Source organism: Callospermophilus lateralis, chromosome 8, assembly GCF_048772815.1.
Source record: "Callospermophilus lateralis isolate mCalLat2 chromosome 8, mCalLat2.hap1, whole genome shotgun sequence".
Lineage (NCBI taxonomy): Eukaryota > Metazoa > Chordata > Mammalia > Rodentia > Sciuridae > Callospermophilus > Callospermophilus lateralis.
In genome coordinates this window covers 138,260,867-138,279,665 of record NC_135312.1, presented here as the reverse complement: position 1 = coordinate 138,279,665, position 18,799 = coordinate 138,260,867, and the positions used below count along the sequence as shown (strand labels likewise).

The window sequence follows — 18,799 nt, the reverse complement described above, 5'->3', positions numbered from 1 at the left end:
ACCGCAGAGGAGCCAATCAGCCGGCAGCTGGAAGTTTGCTGGGGCCCCTTCGGCTGTGGCTCTCAACATTCATACTATAGGTCTGAGCAGTGAAACAGACCTTTTTCCTGCTTTCATTGATGTCTTACCCCATGTCGATACATGGAAGACGATTTTCTGTACCTCAGTCCTACATCCTGGATCCCAGGAAACCTTTGCAGTCCTCACTCCAGGCCCCAGATAAAGGAAAAACCAGGGGGTGAAATGATGAGGTCCGCAGAGGAGAACCAATGGGGAAGCACTGCAGGGGCAGAAGACAGGGCTGGGAGATGGGAGATGGGAGATGGGAGAAGGGCGGTGTCCACCCGGTCTTCAGGGGCCCCTCCAAACCCAAGCCACCCCACCATCCTCCCCCTCAGGGTCCAGACGGGGCCCAGACCTTTGGCCAATAGAAGTAAATCCTCAGTCACAGGCCCAACGTTGCTCCTCCCTGAACTTTTCTAACAGAGCAAGGAGAGTGTGTGTGTCAAGGACGAGTGGGACAGCTTCCAGGACAACTTGTGCCTCTGCCTCACACAAACGTGAGCAGCGGTGAACATCTGTGGTCACCTAACACCTCCATGTTTCTAGACCAAGCTCTGCAAGGCTTAAGAAGCTTAAAACTAATAATGAAAAGGTCAGCGCTGTTGATCCAGCCGTGTTTCACCTTCCAATAGGGAGAACGTGTGCCTCAGGCCTGGAGTCATGACTATTCCCACATCAGTGACTCTGACCCACTTCTAATGGCTCAGTGTTTAATGACAGTGTCCTGTCACAGGACAACTAGCAGGACAGGCAGTTAATCACACACCTCCTCTGCTTTACTTCCCCGTGGTTCCTCGGCAGGGCTCCCACCACCACGCAGTTTCCTCGTCTTTTTCACACATGCTTCGACACATGAAGTCGAAGGTAACCCGAGGGTTTGAATGGCCTGGGTTCTCTGGTTCCCAAATCCTAAAACTCGAATCCTAAAAGGTCCTGAGAGTTGCTGGACGTCCCTTCCTTCCCTTTACCCCGCTAGATGAGCAGATGCTGCAAAACTGGGGCAGAAAGCCTTCTTGGCCATGAGGCGGACACTGGGCTCTGGGAATCACAGACGTTAAAGGGGAAATGTGGGGCCCTATGGTGGCCTGGGGTCCCCGACAGTCAGGAGTCGGGGTTCTGGAGAAGGTGATTGGGTTCGAGGAGGCTGAGGGAAGGAACATGAATGGGGACTCCATTTCCCCACCTGACCCAGCTCTGGGTGTCAGCCTGGGCACAGCAAAATCCCTCCGGCGTGGTGTGGACCCTCCCTCGTCTACTTCCTACGCAGAAAATCTCTTGTATGTAGGAAAAGTCTTGTATTCTGCTAGTGAAAATGAGGGGCAGAAACACTAGTGGAGACTCTTAGAGGGGTCTCGATACTTCACAGTCCATCAGCAAATGGGACCCCCAACTCTTCTTTGAAGCAGAGACACAAGTTATAAAACAGACACAGGGAAGTTGTGCAGGGCAGGACCTCAGGGGACATGAGACACAAGAACAGGGACAGGCCGCAGAGCCCAGGAGCTCAGGACAGGGGCCTTCCCACCCTCTCCACACTGAGCTCCCAGGGACTGCAGTAGGGAGGGAACACAGGGAGACAGAGAGTTTAGGTGACAGCCACCACCAGAGAGTGGTCCCTCCACAGCTACAAGAAGCGGCAACACAGGCATCGCCCCTGGGTCTCGCTGATTCTCCATCTTCTTTGAATTGATGGCACAGACTTCATGTGCAAAAGACCACACCAACTCCACCAGGGCACTGAACAGTCCAGCGTGGCGTTCACCGGTTAACCTGCTGGTCAACGAAGAAGGTGCAGCAATTCACAGAAAGTCACAGTCCACTGACTGCACAGGGACAAACTGCTAGCCACGAACAAAGGTCATTGTACACGATAATTAAAAGACCACCTTAATGATCACCAGGATGCTCTAGTACTTTTTCAAAATTGCGTCTTCATGTGCAAGGTAAGTTTAACTGGAAAAATCAATTTTCCTTCTTGCCATCATTTTAAAAATAAAGTCTCTGACCATGGCTCAAAATAACCTGAGATTGCAATCTGCAGGACACTGACCCCGGGAGCCACCCCATTAATGCCCACTGCCCAGAGCAGGACTCTCCAAGAGCTCGGGGCTAAGGAGGGCAAGCGGGCGCCTGAGGCTCCTGGGGCCCTGCAGCGGCTCGCACAGCTTGACCTCGATGTGGCCGCCGCTGAAGGCTTCCGCCCTGGTCTCCTCTATGGGGTTCTGCCTCCCACATGGCTTTGCCTTCCTCCGCGTCATTGTGACCCCTGAGTCCCCAGGCCTCTGCGCTGGGGAGCAGGGTTCCTTTACTAGGCAACAGCAAACTGCAGACAAGAAATTTTTTTTGAAGTTCTCGTTCATAAACGCATAAACGATGGGATTGCAGATGGAGTTGGAAAAGCCGATGATTTGCACGATGGCAAAGACCATCTTGACGGTGACTTCATCGTGCTCCTTTTCGAAATTACCTGAAATGAAGCAGCACTTCAGAATGCTTGTTTTACCATGAATAAAACAGACTGCTGCTCCCCGCCCGTCTTCACCACAAACTTACATTCACATAAGGGGCAGAGGCCCACAAGTCTCAAGAGCACTTGGGGAGGCACCTGGTATCTTAATAAATGACCTTTGGGACGAGGCAGCATTCTTGGGAAACAGTCGTACACACGTAGCCTGGTGCCTATCACGGGGACTGTCATTCAACCCAATGCTCCAAGCATCCTGCCAACTAGAGCAAGAGTCACTGTGAATGTTTGCTGGTGTTCCAGGAACACAATCACACCAAGACCCACACTGATCCTGGGTTGCCAGGGAGGAGTCCTTGAGGTTCTGGCTGAAATCCTCGGCCTTACTACACTATGCCAGGAAGGCCAGTTCCAAATAAAGAAGGTCCATGAGGTGCCACCTCGCCCATGTTAAAGAGGGAGAAGAGACGGGGTCCCAGGGGAGAAGAGTCTCAAAGCTTCTCTTTGTCTTCTGTAATCAGGGACAGCTTGGTCACAGTTGTGCCTAATTGCCTGTCACTTACTGACTGGTGGTCCTTCCCAGGAAGGTCCTGCATTCCATGTCGGGCATTTGATTATCCAAGTGGAGAGAACACATCCCAGTGACTCATCGCCCATTACAGCCCACAAGCGAGAAAGCCCTTCGCCCAGCACACTCACCGTACTCATTCATCATGTGAACGACGTGGAATGGCGCCCAGCACACGGCAAAGAGGGCCACCACGGTGACCATCATAACAACAGCTCGCTTCTTCCTCCTGGACCCACAGGGAAACACGGGTTGTCATTCTGCCCGGCAAAGGTGTCCGGCTGATGGCATCCCCTACAGCTTGTGCTCACTGTGGGCTGGTGCTCGGCTAGTGATTGGCAAGAATATGCCACTCACGTTCCCAACAAGCTCCCGGGCAGATGCAGCTAGGGGCACAAAGAAGCTGAAATACTTTGCAGAGTCAGATGGCCAATGAGGGGGCACTCTGGATTTGAATTTAGGCAGTCTAGCTTTTATTCACGGCATGTTGAAAAGCATTCATACCCGTGATAGGAAACTGTAAATACTTATGAAATGTGTGAGCCCAAGGACGGAACAAACATGCAATCCTTTATTACGCCTAGGGAGCAAGGTCTTTACACAGATGGGCACTAGCGGGCACTGCACACCTGGCCCCATGGAACCCGTGGAATAGCCAGGCCTCTCCACGTACTGCTGCAGCAGTCATAAAGTATAGATGGTAAGATAAAATATATGAACTGCACGTACCATACCAGTCAACTGTGTTTTAAAATTGCTATGTGTGAATAAAACCCAAAAGTACCGACTTCAGGTACTGTGATAGTAGGAGCAAATGTGACTCCATTTTGTTTTATGACTTCATCCTGTAAAACAACCATGCCAAGTAGAAGAGTCATGACTGGAGCAAGATGTTCTTTTCCTTTTGCTATAGAAACCTTTAAGAACACGGAACTACCTAATGGGGTATTGTTTCTGTAACTAGGTAACAGGGCTCTGTTTCTGTAACTGGGGTGACTGGGCTAACTGTGATTGGTTAGGCTTCCCTCCGCTTGACTGCACTGTCCCGCTTCTGTAACCTGGCTTGCTTGCATTGGCTAGACCCCCGAACATCCCTTTTGCGGTTTTCAGGCTTATAAGGAGTGCCCTTGCAATTGTTCGGGGCTGATCAGGGGAACAGCTTTATGTTCTCCGCCACCGGTGTGCTTCAATAAAGTCTTGATTCGATTATACGTGAGTGGTCTGGAAGTCAGTTTATGAAACCCTGAGACAAAGCTGTAACTATAACAGTACAAACAAAATATCAATAATATTAATTTTTTAAAATAACGTGCTCCAGTTTCCAGCACCGGTACACATTGTTGATGTATGTGAGGAACATCCTAAGGATGGGCTGTGCAGGCCCCTCGGATGTCTGGGGAGAGCAGGACCTGCTCTCCAGGTGCTGGTCTTCATGACAGCTGGCGAGTTTCAGAGCAGACCCCCGGGGGACCACAGGTCCTGGCACCAGCCCTTAGCTATGGCCAAGCCATCATCGTCACACATAGATAAAAATGTAGCGGTGTGCCCAATCCCAGGGATGTTTCTATCTACAGCCACAGCGCCTGTTTTGACCTCTGAGCGGGTAATCTCACTCTTCCTGCCTCACGCACAATCTCATAAAACCTCGGGGTTTACAGGCCAGCCATGCTCTAAATCTGAGTTGGCTAAATCTCGAGGGGTTCCGGGAGCCCTGGCGAATGTCCCACCCCAGCATAACTGAGTAAAAGCACTTAGAGAGGAACGCAGCATGGGACCCACCTGGCGATCTTGGACATTTCCTTCCCGTGAATAGTCCGAAGCACGGAGCTGTCCCCCACCCTTTTCTTGACCCAAAGCTCGTAGCCGATTTTGCTGTAGAGGACTAGCATGACCAGCAGGGGCAGGAGGAAGAGCATGACCAGGATGAAGGTGGCATAGGCCTTCTGGTGCGCGGGGCTCGCCCACTCCTCCAAGCAGCACACGTGCTCCTTCTCGTACAGGAAGTCGTACTTGATCTTGGCAGAAAAACAACACGGTTAGGAGGACCAGCATCTGCACCCACAGGGCAGACACGGCCCAGAGCCAGCAGCCACACCGCAGCCCTGCTCAGCCCCCAGACGCCCGCTGTGAGGGTCCCCCAGAATCACTTTTCCACGGCTGCTTGGTTAGAAGTGTTTTCCACACAACTGCTAAGTTCTTAAGAGTTTTGTGCTTTTATTTTCATTTTTTATCTTTCTCAACTTTTATTCCCCTGGCTACGAGTTTTCAGTTGGCTGGAAAAAGCACAATTAATAAAGTGCATGTTGAAAACATTTTGCATCAGATGCCAGCTAGCTCAATATTCACTGAACCAATCAATTAGACTTTTCTTTCTTAGTTGTTGAGGAAACAGACGTGGGAGTCCTCAGACTTTTTCCTAGCAAGAGGCTGAGAGCCACATGTTTTACTAGTCTCATAGTAGAATGATCCGGTTGCTTGGAAACAGATCAAAAGGGCAACTGGTCAATTCGGAGATAAAAAGCAAATTGGATTCAAACTCCCGTCCAATTGTATTTATTTGCCGACATGTTCATACTGTTTCTGGCGGACTCATCTTGTACGTTCAAAAACATTATTAGGAACCATGACAACATCAATGGTTACTAAAAGGGCTCGTTTCAGGACCAACTAAACGTTTATAGCACATTTGAAAGTCATGTCTGAGTGACAGGAATAAAAATGAGGGAATTTGTCCAACTGTCAAAACCACTTCGATCACCCTGGAGTGTTCCAGGTGAATACTTAGGTGTCAGGCATATTCTGCCTGCACTCCCAGCAAACTCTGTCGCTCATCATCAACATCCGTTGAAAAGGTAGGAAAATTCAAGTTCTCATCCAGGTGTTGAGGGAATACAACGAGGAACAGTAACATTCAGTGGGGGAAAAATTCTCCCCAGGAATGGGATGAAAAAAGGAAATTCATTCCGACTTAAGGACTTCAGGTAAGCAGACCTTAGAGGGTCAAGGGGGATGCCTCCCAACACATCCCACAGCTCCATGGGAGACTGGGGGCCTCCACACAGGACTCTGCAGCACTGGGACAAGCCCAGGCTTTCCAACAGCACACCTGGAGGGGATTGTGACAGCCAGTGCCAGGTCCTCCACTGCTCTGGCTGGCCCTGGGGCTGGGACATGCTGGGCCCACATTCTCACCTCCTCTTTCATAATCATCCTCTCCCTACTCCAGTCTACACGGAGCACCCGCCGTGGCCGTCAGTGAAGCCCTGGACCGGGCAGTGGAGCCCATGCCAGGACATGGCGCTTCCCTGTCAAAGCCTGTTTCTGTTCAGGGTGAGGCCTGGCATTTGGGGAGCTGACACTGTGACAAGCGTTGGGACATTGTGAATTCACAGGTCACAGTGAGGGGGCAGAAGGGACGATGACTTTGATTTAATCACCTCCTTGCTTCCAGGTCCCGGAAACTGTCAGACATTACTCCTGAGAGGCCGCCAGAGAGCAAGGCCCAGAACTTCAGGAGTAGTTCTAAGACAGCTGCTGCCCGTCCCAGTGGAAACCAGGGGCAAGAAGGTGGCCTTACTAATGCACTTATAGTCCCTCAAAAATGAAATCGAACAGGAGGCAAACCTGATTTGGCTGATCTGTTCGACAGGGCAGCTTTGCCAATTAGATCATACAGTACACATTCTCTCAAACTAAACAAAGGACTTATTCATTAAAATCCATTTAGAGTACACAATAAGAGGATTTTATTGAAGAGACTGATAGGCCTAGTTTTCCTCCCATTGGCTAGAAATGCACTCCAGGTCATGGTCTGCACATGGAACATCCCCCAAAGGCTCAGGTGCTGGAGGGCTGGCCTGATCTGTAATGGCCAGAGGTGGGGCTTTGGGGAAGGGACTGGACCACGGGGGCCCTGACCTCCTCATCAGATCAACCCACCGAGGTACTCGGAGCTGAACGGAGTACCAGGAGACGCGGGAACTGCAGCAGGAGGGACCTGGATGGAAGGAGTGGGTCCTTAGTGCCCCTGGGGACTACACCTTGTCCCTGCTCTTGCTCTGCTTCCTAGCTTCCAAGAGGGAGCAGGTTCCCTGGGCCACACCCTTCCACCATGAGGCTCTGCCTTACATCAGGCCCAGAGCAACGGAGCTGTCTGACAGAAGCCCCTGAAAGTGTGAGCCCAATAAGTCTTCCCCCTCCACGTGGTTTTTCTCAAGTACTTGGCCACAGCAGGTAAAAGTTGACGTCCTGAGTCTCCTGCTGAGGTAAGGGTAGGTCAGCTGCAGGAGCTGTGGTCCAAGCTGTGTGGCCATGAGGGGTCTTCCTGAGCAGCTGGCTGGAGAGGGAAGCCATCAGAAGCCTCAGTGCTGGTACCCTGGGGAGACCCAGGGACCCAAGAGTGTATCACGGGCCACAGCCATCCCCAGAAGGCACCACCTTCAGAGGACCTCTGCCCTCCATCTCCCCACCCTCTTTATGGGCTCCCAAGGAGAGAGAGGTGGCAGAGAGACAGGAGGTGAGGCAGAGAAGGAGCTGACCACAGCCCCTCACAGCTCTGGGCCTGAAATCATTCCAAGCGGAGGGAAAGGCAACGTTTAAACTGACTGCAAGTATGAGTGATGTGATTGTCTCTGGACATGGTGTTTGACAAGGGGCTGAAAGTGACCAGAGGAAAATATCACCTGAGTGGCTGGAGGAGTTGTGGGGTCCACTCGGGCAGCAAGAAATGGAACGAAGCGGCTTTGTGCTCTCACCCACACAGTCCAGCCCATTCAGCACAGCCCCCCTCATAACCCAAAAAGCACTGGCTACTTTCCAACTGTGCCATTATCTTGGGGCCCACTTGACATCCTTGCTGGCCCTAAAGTTTCACGTTTGCCCACCTCTATTCACAGCACAAAGGGCATGTCCCTTTAAGGCTGCCTTGTGCACATCCTGTCCCTGAAGCCTGCCTGTGCTAGGCTCCCTGTGCAGGACACACTGAGGCACAGCCACAGGCTGGGCCACCTGCAATGAACACACTGATCCCTTTACCCTGAAGCCCAGGCGGGGTGGGCCTGTCGGACAAGGTGTGGGCGGGAAGTCACAAAGATGATCCCTTGACATATTTCCAGTTTCAATTTGTCAATGAACAGAGGCAGTTAAGAAAGAACTAAGTAGACAATCTTAAAAACAAATTTTTATGGGATTTAAAATATAAGAAAAATCTAAAGCAATCATTGAACTCTTAAAATGCCACATGACATGGAGAGACACCAGCATGCTCACCTTGCTGTGAAATGCATTAAGTGATCTTGTAAATTTAAAAATGTTTATTTTAAAATTAAAATTTTCACAATATCAAGAAGAGCTGGATAAAACAGAGTGGGGGAGTCTTATTTTACTCGGGTTAAAAGACTTTCTGTGAAATAACTGAGGTCACACAAATTTTCTGCAATGCTCTTGAAGGAAAGAAAATGACTGCAATTAAGAGGGGTGAGAAATGGCTCAACAATCCGTCACCAGCCCGGCCCCAAGTCTACCTGCAGCTGCTGCACGTGCCACATGGGGGAGCCCACGATGACCGCCACCAGCCAGACCACACCTGCAGAATGCAGAAGCCATCAGAACGGGGCTCTGCCGAGAAGACCACAAGGCGCTGATGATGGACTCCCTGTTCACCACCCCCGCGACCATCCTCCGTCTCCCCTGCCCTGGGCAGCGCAGTGGGCTCATGGGTTCTCAACCCTTGGCCCCCTCGACCAGTTTTAAATGTTAAAAGCTCCTTAATAACGTTCTCTTGTCTGTAAGGTAAACCCGACTCTGGGCACGGCCTCCGAGACCCAGCACAGCTGGTTTGTGTCCTGAACCCCAGCGCCCCGCCCCCTGCTCCGCGCCCCGCCCCCTGCTCCGCGCCCCGCCCCCTGCTCCTGGCAGCAGCTCCTGCTCCATGAACCCCTGTGCTGCACACCCCTACTCCACACACACACCCAGCTGCTCCACGCCCTGCTCCCTGCTCCTGGCAGCAGCTCCTGCTCCATGAACCCCTGTGCTGCACACCCCTACTCCACACACACACCCAGCTGCTCCACGCCCCGCCCCTCCTCCACACAGGCCCCCTGCTCCACACCCTTGCACTGTCCCCTTGCACGTACCAGCATTGGCCAGCCAGTCCTCACGGTCGGTCCATCCGTGGTCGAGGACGATCCACTTACTGTTTTGTTGCCCCAAATAAAGTTCCAGGGAAAGTTCCTGGCCCTCGGTGGGCGCTGACCCATGTCTGCTGAACAGACTAGCCACTTCCATACCGGCCCTAGACCACGTCCACCTTCTCTTCGTGAATCTAAACTGTGTTATGTTAAGCCACATAACCTGGGCACTGTTTTCTGATCCAGGAAACACATAATTGTGACTTTAGAAACCAGCCGCCTTTTCTAAATACCCTGCCCCCCATCGTGAGTTTGTCGAGAGGAATTACCTTTCTGATAGGCTCTTAGCAAAGAAGAAAAAACGGTGTAATTACCCAGGAGCATTTCAGCCTAGGAGTATTAACAAATCAAGAAGAGGCCAAAACCAAGGGCCATCTTTGATTTAGGGAAAATCAAACTCTGGTTTTCTTTCACTGGGCGAGTCATTATAAGACAGCACATTCCTTGGGTTCCAAGAAGCCGAGACTCGGGCCACACCAGGGTTGTTAGAGGAGACCCATGAACTGGCACCGCGGGCAGAAGTCCTCCCCACCTAATGATCCCAGGTGGCTCTGGGGCTGTGAGCTCTCTGCACTCCAGCCTCCCCCACATCTATTCTGTTCTGGTGGTGTGGAGCTGCCCAGTGTCCAGTCCTTTTCCCATCCCTAGCAAATTCTGGGGGAATCGAGTCTCCTGGGCTTGGCTCACTGCCAGTCCTCCTGGGCTCCCCACTAGCCCAGGATGGAAGGTGCAGGGTGAGAGGGACAGGCTCACACAACCCAGGACCACTTCTGGGAGGTCCTGGGGCCTGGAAGGGCATCATCAGCTAGAAGGAGGCACAAGGCCAGGGACCCAGGTGTGACTGACAGGGCTGGTTCACCAGCAGGAGAAACCACCTGTGGGGAGCTGTCAGGCAGCAGGGTCCAATGGCCGTGTGTCTCTGACCATAGGACCTGCTGCTCTCCAGGACCTTGGAGCTGATCTGCTTCCCCGCCCACTGTCAGCGTGGCCTCCGTGTGTCGAGACCCAACTCCTCTTTCCCTTTCCCGCCTGGTGACTGCCTCCGTGTGTCCCTTTCCTCGTCCACCTCCCCACCCACACCACCTCACCTATGTTAATGCTACAAGGTGGTCAGTTATCAAAAGCCCAGAGACCTTTGAATCTTCATAGGAAAGACATGGCATAAATTTGAAGATGACTGAAACTAATGAATTTTCCCCTGTTGATTCATCCATTCATTTCCAATTATTTAAGACAAGTTTAGGATTGCAAAGCCCTCAGGAATCCTTTCTGTAATTCCACAATCCAATACTAACTAAATTGTCATAGCAGAATAAATGCTTGCTGACACCCTTCACTTGATATAGTAGTAAAACTCGCTCTCTCTGATGCCCACCCGGCTGCTTCCTGGGCCTCTGTGGATCTAGCAGCATAAATCCCATCAGTGCGAAGCTCATCCAGCTATGGATGACTGAGCGGAGAAGTTCTCCCAAGTCACTGTGCCAGGCAATAGGACGCCCTTCAAATGTGCCACTTGGCATGGGGCACGTTCGCCATGGCAGCTAATCGGGAGCAGCTGGAGCCAACTGGCATCCAGGACCCACTCTGCTCTCTCACAGCCGGAGCCTCCTGCTGTGCCCTCACTGCCAGGCGCACCTCTGGCAGCCCTCCTGTCCTCTGCCCCCTGACCACACGTCCCCTGCCCCCTGGGGACCTGCCTGCCCTCGTTAGCTCAGTGCCTTTCACCGCAGGCTGACAGCTGAGGTGCTGAAGGTTGAGGGCACGGCCTCTGGCGGGTTTCCACAGAGGAGTGGGAGTTAAGTTTGCCTGAGAGGTGTCCCCAGGAAGTCAGTGTTGGGACAGGCCTGAGGAGAGATGGGGGGCTAGAGGCAAACGGGTGGGGGGGCTGCACACCCCCGGGCACTCAGAGCTTGCAGGGTGTGTGACGCTCCAGGGCACGCACGTGGTCCCCCTGAGCCCTACCAGCTCAGCACATGGCCTTACCTAGCATTGTGAAAGCCCTCTGGTTGGTGTACTGCCACTTCATTTTAAAAGGGTGGACAAGTCCCTGGTGCCTTTCCACAGCAATGCAGGTCATGGTGAGGATCTCCGTCACAACGGCGGTGCACTGGACAAAGGGCAGCAACTTGCAGATGAAGGCACCTGCCGGAAGGAAGCAGGGACACGTCATACTCAGAAAGAGCAAGGCCACCTGCCGCAGGTGGGCGTCCCAAGCCTCTGCTGGGGACCCCATCGCTATGGCAACACACAGACACACAGCAGTGGAGACGGTGCCCGGCTTGTGTTTTCTCTCTGTTGGGCTCCCAGTTCCTAAATGCCACATGCACATGTATACCACAGTGGGGGGCAGGGGCGGGGGATAGACTGGTATCTAGCCATTGATGATAAGTAGGGAGAGTCAGCGAGCAGTGGCCTCCTGGGGTCTAAACCACACAAGAATCTGATTCTTCTTCCCTCTTGGTTCCCTGTCAAATTGTCACAAAGGAACAATGCTCATTAAACTCTCTGATGTCACCGATTTCTTCTCTTTGACTCCCGTCCAAGACTCCCTATGCACATTGTGCCCCGGCACTCTTAGCTGACTTTATCTTCTCTAATGCAAAGGCTTCCAACTGGTGGCAGCCGGGCCAGATTTGGCCCACAATCAGGTTTTGTTTGCTTCATATAATACTTTTCCAGAAATATCTGAGTTCACTGCCAGTCCTTTAAGTGTTTGTGCTACCTGTCTGGGCCCCTCACCATCGGGATCTGTGAGCCCTGGTCTGGCACCCCTACTCTGGCACCCAACCTGCTCCCTGCCGCCTGCCTGTCAGAGCGCCGGAAGCTCAGGGCGCATAACGACTTGGAACAGACCTTAGAGGTCACGCCGAGGCAGAAAGAGATCTGCTCATGTCCGTCCAGTGTGCGGCCAGGCTTAGCTTAGAGCCTGCAGAGAGGCCTTGCTGGCGCCTCCCACCTGAGGCCTCTACGCGGCTTCCTCTCCCAGGACTGACTCCCTCACGTGGTCCCTGCGTCTGCTCACGTGTCACTGTGATGGCTGATTTCAAGAGTCAGTTGCTGGGCAGAGGGAGCTGGCAGAACCATCTGTTTGTACCTCAGGATGAGTTTCTGGAAGAAGTCAGCGGTTTAACTGACAGACTGAGTCGAGAGTGCAGGGGGCACCGTCCACCCCACGGGTAGAGTGCAGAGGCCAAGAGCACGCGGGGAGGGTGAACTGCCCTCTGCCTCCCGGGACACATCTCCTCCTGCCCCTGGAGGTCAGCCACCCTGGCTCTCCGGGACCTCCAGCTTGCAGGTGGCAGATTGCAGGGCTTCTCAGCCAGTCCCTCAGGACAAATCTCCTTCTATCCATCTCTATGATCTGCTGCTCTGGAGAACCCTGACTGACGCAGTCCCTTCCCACTGAGGCCGAGCTACCCTAAGGCCCTCGTTTAAAGCAGCCTCTCTCGTTCCATGTCCTCATCTCTCTCTTACTCCTTCCCCACCTCTTTCGCCTTCTCCCATAGCCTACCTAGGTAGCTATGATAGATGCACATATAATTACTAATTTGTTGCTATTATTTATTGACAGTCTCCCTGCCCCTACTGGAATATAAGCATCCCAAGAGCAAAGACTTTTGTCTATTTTCTGATGTATCCTCAACATTTAGAATGGCACACAATAGGCCCTCAGTAAATATTCATTGAATGGAAGAAAGTGGATCACTAGGATGCTCTTCAGCTCCAAAGGCATCCCATTCGGTTCTGAAGAGGCTCTAGTTGGAAGGAAGGGGTGCTTTTCAATTCCAACCTCTTCTGGTTTTGCATTCCGAGAATCCTGGAGCCATCTTTCCCAAACAGCAGCTCCCGTGTAGATGAAAAGGGCTTTCTCGCCCCTCCTAAGCCTGCGCTTCCTCAGTTTCCCTCTCTGCTCCTCATCTGACATGCCGCCCAGATCTCTGTGCTGGCTCGACCGTTCAGACAGGAGCCTCTGTGCTGAGGACGCAGACGGGCAGCCGAGGCCGTACAGCCTCCTGGCATCTGAGTGCCCCCCCTGGAAGTTCACACCAGCCTTGCAGACAGCTGGCTTCTGAGGAACCCGAAGTCAGCCTGCAATGACTTCGGTAATTCAAGATGCCCGCAACTCCTCTCCCGCGACTACGGGGGACTGGGGCTTAGAGTCATGCTACCCCTGTGGGCATTCTGAAGGGCAACCCAAGAGCCAACCCGGTCACGCCCAGGCCCTGCTCCAGTTTCCCAACCCCAGCTCTGCTCCGAGTGGAGGCCCCTTGGAAGGGGCTGGAAGCTGGTTTAGATCCCAAGTGCAGAACGACTTTCAGGGTGACTAGGTCTCTGTTTGACCACTTACACCACCAGCTCCCCTCAGACCCTGTCTGGACGTTGCTGTAGTTCAGATCTGGAGTGTCCCCAGGAGCTCGTGTGCCCAAGTCCGGTCCCACACACCGTTGCTCAGAGGTCGGCCTTGGGAAGGAACTGGGTCATCAGGGCTCCGTCCACTGGTAGATTCACAGCCACGTGGCCTATTGGGAGAGGTGGGACTGGGAGGAAGGAAGCACTGTGGGGGTTCCCTGGAGGGTATCCCTTGTCCCCACCCTTCTTCTCTCTCTGCTTCCTGCCTGCCACCCCTCTGCCTTATCACAGGCCCAAGGCCATAGAGCCACGTGACATGGACTGAAACCTCAGAGGTTATGAGCCAAAAGGGATCTTTTCTCCTTTAAGTTGGTTTTCTCAGGTATTTTAACAGAGCAACAGAAAACTCAGGCAAAAGTGGTACTTCAATAAATGAATGTGTGAATAACTATCACTCCAATTCTTGAAGGTTTTGTTTTCCCTGTTTTTGAAAGCTTGATTGGATGTCTCAATTCTTTTGATCAAATCGTTCATAAAAATGTTGGCCAGTTCAAGGACAAGGGAATAGCAGGTGGACTTTTCATGAAATGGACATATTTGTATTTTGATATATTTCAGGGATAAATAGACAAGCAGATAAGAATTTTTGTTTCAGAGTTCACGTAGTGTTATCTCCTTACAAAGATTTTCATTTTTGTCCCTAATGGTGGCATGGGTTACATGTCAATTGATTTCTCTATATCAGGATATACTGTGATCCTGACAGGTCTGTTAGCACACTGAGACTCAATTTCATCATTTATAAAAACAGAGCAGTGGTACCCACCTGCCACAAGATCAATGTGTGTCGTTTAATGGCCTAAGTGCCCTGGACAGAATGTGCTCTTTAGTAAACGGCAGTTCTTGTCTTGTTGGGCAGTCCAATTAAAATAACTGGTCAACCAGAGCTCTTATAGGTCATTGGTAGCTAAACTGACTTTTAAAAGACATCTAATTTAAAAACTTGTTTTCTAGATAAAGATACTGTGGTTCAAAGGGTTTGTTAAAGGACGTGCTCACATCTATAGGCCAGTTGTGGGCACAGCAGGGATGGGATCCCAGGCACCTGACTCCAGCCCCCTGTGTCACCTTGCCCTCATCCGTCTTAATGCAGCTGTGCTAAGTGGCAGTTTCCTTGTCTGCATGCCCCCAAATCCTCTGCTTCAGAAACCACTGGAGAATTGTGTGCCACGCTGCAGCTCCAGGGCCTGGCACATTACCCTTTTAAGGGATCCAGATGGTACTGGCTCAGCCTCTGACACTCTCAACCCCTTTCTAAAGATCCTGGACAGGGGCTCCCTGATGGCATCTGCAGGTGGCTGTGACGTGTGGCCCGCGGTCTGTCCAGGATGCAGAACTGCACTCTGTTAATCACAGGGTGCCCTTCTGTACCCGGCACGCTTATCTCGGATGTTTGCTTTCTTCATCCTTCTCAGCTGGGAGGCTGTCTCCAACTCTGCAGGAATCACATGGGTCTAAACTAGTTTGAAACGAGAGGTGAACCATGGTGACAGAGAAAGTCAGAAGCCAGGCAGGGGCCAGGCTTGCTCCCTGTACGACTCACTTGTGAGGACTGAGCTGTGAGACTAGCTCTCGTCGCTTCTGAGGGCAACAGCCCCATGACCCCCACCTCCCAGAGTCCACCCGTCTCCATGGCCACAGTGGAGAGCAAACCTCCAACACCGCAGCCTTAGGGGGACGCCCTCAAGCCACACCCAGACACCAGCACCTGTCTCCTCTGTGTCCCGGGTTCCCACACCTGTAACACGTGCAGGAGGACAGCAGTGCGAGCCCCACAGGACTCTCAGTCAGCGTCGCCCTGCAGACGGCACCTGGACCCCCTAAAAACACTCGTGGCTGTCGGCGGTGCCGAGGCTGCCCCAGCCCAGCTCTCGGCGCACGGGAAGCTGCATGGGACCAGTTCAGGGTTTGTTCTCCTGAGACTTTCTCCTGGGAGACCATCAACTCCAGCTCTGATGACTGCACTCTAGGCTTTGCTTTGTTTTTATCGAGGGCTCTACAGCTGTTTTCATTAAACTGGTTTCCCAAGGATTCCTTCTTCAGTTTCTTTGATTTCATGACTTCTTATCTATTGCATTTTACTCTTGTTTTGCATGAATCTTTCCAAGTAGCTTCTTAAAAAAAAAAAAAAAAAAGCAAAGCAATCTATACTTAGAGGATCCAAAAGCCTCCACCAGAGACCTTCTATAACTAATTAATGAATTCAGCCAAGTAGCAGGATATAAAATCAATACCCATAAATGAAATGCATTTCTATACATCAGTGATGAATCCTCTGAAAGAGAAATTAAGAAAACCACCCCATTCACAATAGTCTCAAATAAAATACTTGGGAATCAACTTAACAAAAGAGGTGAAAGATCTCTACAATGAAAACTACAGAACACTAAAGACAGAAATTGAAGAAAACCTTAGAAAATGGAAAGATCTCCCATGCTCTTGGATAGGCAAATTAACATTGTCAAATGGCCATACCACCCAAAGTGCTATACAGATTCAATGCGATTCCAATTAAAATCCCAATGTCATTCCTTATAGAAATAGAAAAAGCAATCATGTATTCATTTGGAAAAATAAGTGACCCAGAATAGCTAAAGCAATCCTTAACAAGAAGAATGAAGCAGGAGACTTCCCAATACCAGACTTAAACTATACTTCAGAGCAATATTAACAAAAATGGCATGGTATTGGCACCAAAATAGACATGTAGACCAATGGTACAGAATAGAGGACACAGAGACTAACCACATAAATACAATTATCTCATACTAGACAAAGGCACCAAAAACATACATTAAGAAAAGATAGCCTCTTCAACAAATGGTGCTAAGAGAATTGGAAATATATATGCAGCAAAATGGAAATAAATCCCTCTCTCTCACCATGCACAAAACTCAACTCAAAGTGGGTCAAGGACACAGAAATTAATTCAGAGACCCTGCGCCTAAATAGAGGAAAAAGTAGGCCCAAATATCCATCACATCAGATTAGGCCCTGACTTCCTTAGGAAAACTGCAAAAAATAAAATCAAGAATTAATAAATAAAATGGACTCAAACTGAAAACCTTCTTCTCAGTAAAAGAAACAATCAATGAGGTGAACAGAGAACCTATATTTTGGGAGAAAATTTTTGCCATATGCATGTCAGATAGAGCACTAATCTCCAGGATATATAATGAACTCCAAAAACTTAACACCAAAAATACAATCAATAAATGGGCTAAAAAGCTGAATAGACACTTAAAAGATATACATTCAATCAGCAAATATATGAAAAAAATGTTCAACATCTCTAGTAATTAGAGAAATGCAAATCAAAACTACTCTAAGATTTCATGGCAGTTATCAAACAGTAAGTGTTGGTGAGGATGTGGGGGAAGAGGCACACTCATACATTGCTGGTGGGACTGCAAATTGGTGCAACCAGTCAGGAAAGCAGTATGGAGATTCCTTAGAACCCTTGGAATTGAACCACCATTTGACCCAGCTGTCCCAGTACTTGGTTTATACCCAAAGGACTTAAAAAGAGCAGCTCACAGCAATGTCAATGTTTATAGCAGCTCAATTCACAATAGCTAAACTGTGGAAGCAACCTAGGTGCCCTTCAAGAGATGAATGGAGAAGGAAACTGTGATATACATACACAATGGAATATTACTCAGCATGAAAAGAGAATAAAATCATGGCATTTGCAGGTAAATGGGTAAAATTGGAGAATATCATGCTAAGGGAAGTAAGCCAATCCCAAAAAACCAAAGGCCAAATGTTCTCTCTGATAAGTGGAAGCTGATCCAAAACGGGGATGGGAGAGGCATGGGAAAAATTGAGGAACTTTTATTAGGCAATGGAAAGAGAGGGTAGAGAGGGTTCAGTGGGGCAGGACAAATGGTGGAATGAGATGGCCGTCATTACCCTAGGCAAATGTGCACATTTGGTGCACAACCAGAGAAATGAAAAGTTGTGCTGCAATTGTGTACAGTGAATCATATGTATTCTGCTATCATATATACCTAACTAAAAAATAAACTAATAAAAAAATTTAAAAAGCAAAGTAAGCTCTAGTTCTCAGGTTTCTGAATGTGGCTATAGTTGGGACACACGTCAATCACACCCTTTCCTCTGGAGCACTAAGACCTGCTTTACCAGCCGCTGGCATCCAGGTGCTGTTGACTTTGCGGTCTGGGTTTTGCTTCTCTACACGTACCCTGGCTCACCACTGGGCTCCTGGTTGATCCCCTTGCTGCAGGACTCTGGGTGCCCGGGGAAGCGTGTGTGGCTGCCTCCTCTTCCCAGGGTGCTGCGTGCCTTCTGCGCTGGAGACCTCCTGTTGCTTTGTCTCGGTGCTGTCCTGTGCTTTGATGGGGAACCCCGAGCCAGATGCTGGGATTCCCTGACGGATCCTCCATCTCCACACATTGCGTTTATATGGATTGCTTTGTTGATAGATTCTGTCAGTGGAGAAATTTTGTTTTTGCCTTTCAACACTTTTAATTTATGTGTAATTCCAGCAATCATATTTTTTACTTTTGAGAGCTTTATCTTGCTCTTGAAAAGATTCTCTTCAGAGCCACTTGCTGGTGACTAACCAAGTCAGGATCTTCTTAAACCCAGTCACCCCCACTTGTTGTCAGGAACCCATCCTGAGAATGAGGCCGTCTGGGTGGGAGGCCCACTTCCCTTTACTCAAGATGCACAAGAAATTCCAAACATGTTTCCTTACAAGTAACTGAAACAGAAAGGTCCTCATTTCATAGACAAGACGCCTACAACATGGCTCCGTGATCGCAAGACTGCAGGACCGCTGTTGTCTCGGGGTCTGCCGGCAGGTGCTCTGTACCAGCTACATGGGTGCTCACATGTGCCATGAAGACTGATTCCATCAGGGCGCTGCGACCAGACCCAGCAATCAGTACATGCTTCAGATAAAGCCAGTAAAATCTGCAATTAAATAGGGCGATCGCCTGGGATGCTCTGATACTATTCTTAAAGAAAAGAGGTCACTAGAAACCTGGCGAAGCAGGGAGGGTTGGAACGCGGTTCTTGCTGACTGTGAAAAGGCATTGTGAGGAGGTGGATGGAACAGCGATTTCAGCCTCAGAGACTGGC

The 18,799-nt window shown here is 50.5% G+C and overlaps 1 protein-coding gene across 2 annotated transcripts in view; it reads right to left on the bottom strand.

Moving 5' to 3' along the window:
- Positions 1 to 511: 511 nt before the first annotated feature.
- Positions 512 to 18,799, bottom strand: part of Qrfpr (pyroglutamylated RFamide peptide receptor) — a 33,865-nt gene continuing 15,577 nt past the window's right edge. The window contains exons 1-7 of one of the 2 annotated variants that reach the window (XM_076864638.2): positions 12,137 to 12,201; positions 11,267 to 11,425; positions 9,230 to 9,460; positions 8,618 to 8,679; positions 4,875 to 5,110; positions 3,227 to 3,324; positions 512 to 2,530 (exon numbers count right to left, since the gene is read on the bottom strand). In XM_076864638.2, coding sequence (XP_076720753.2) covers positions 2,130 to 2,530; positions 3,227 to 3,324; positions 4,875 to 5,110; positions 8,618 to 8,679; positions 9,230 to 9,460; positions 11,267 to 11,360 — 1,122 coding nt within the window. In that variant the 5' untranslated portion in view covers positions 11,361 to 11,425; positions 12,137 to 12,201 and the 3' untranslated portion in view covers positions 512 to 2,129. Of the gene's footprint in view, positions 2,531 to 3,226; positions 3,325 to 4,874; positions 5,111 to 8,617; positions 8,680 to 9,229; positions 9,461 to 11,266; positions 11,426 to 12,136; positions 12,202 to 18,799 lie in introns of those variants that run through there. The other variant, XM_076864637.2, reaches the window with a different exon arrangement.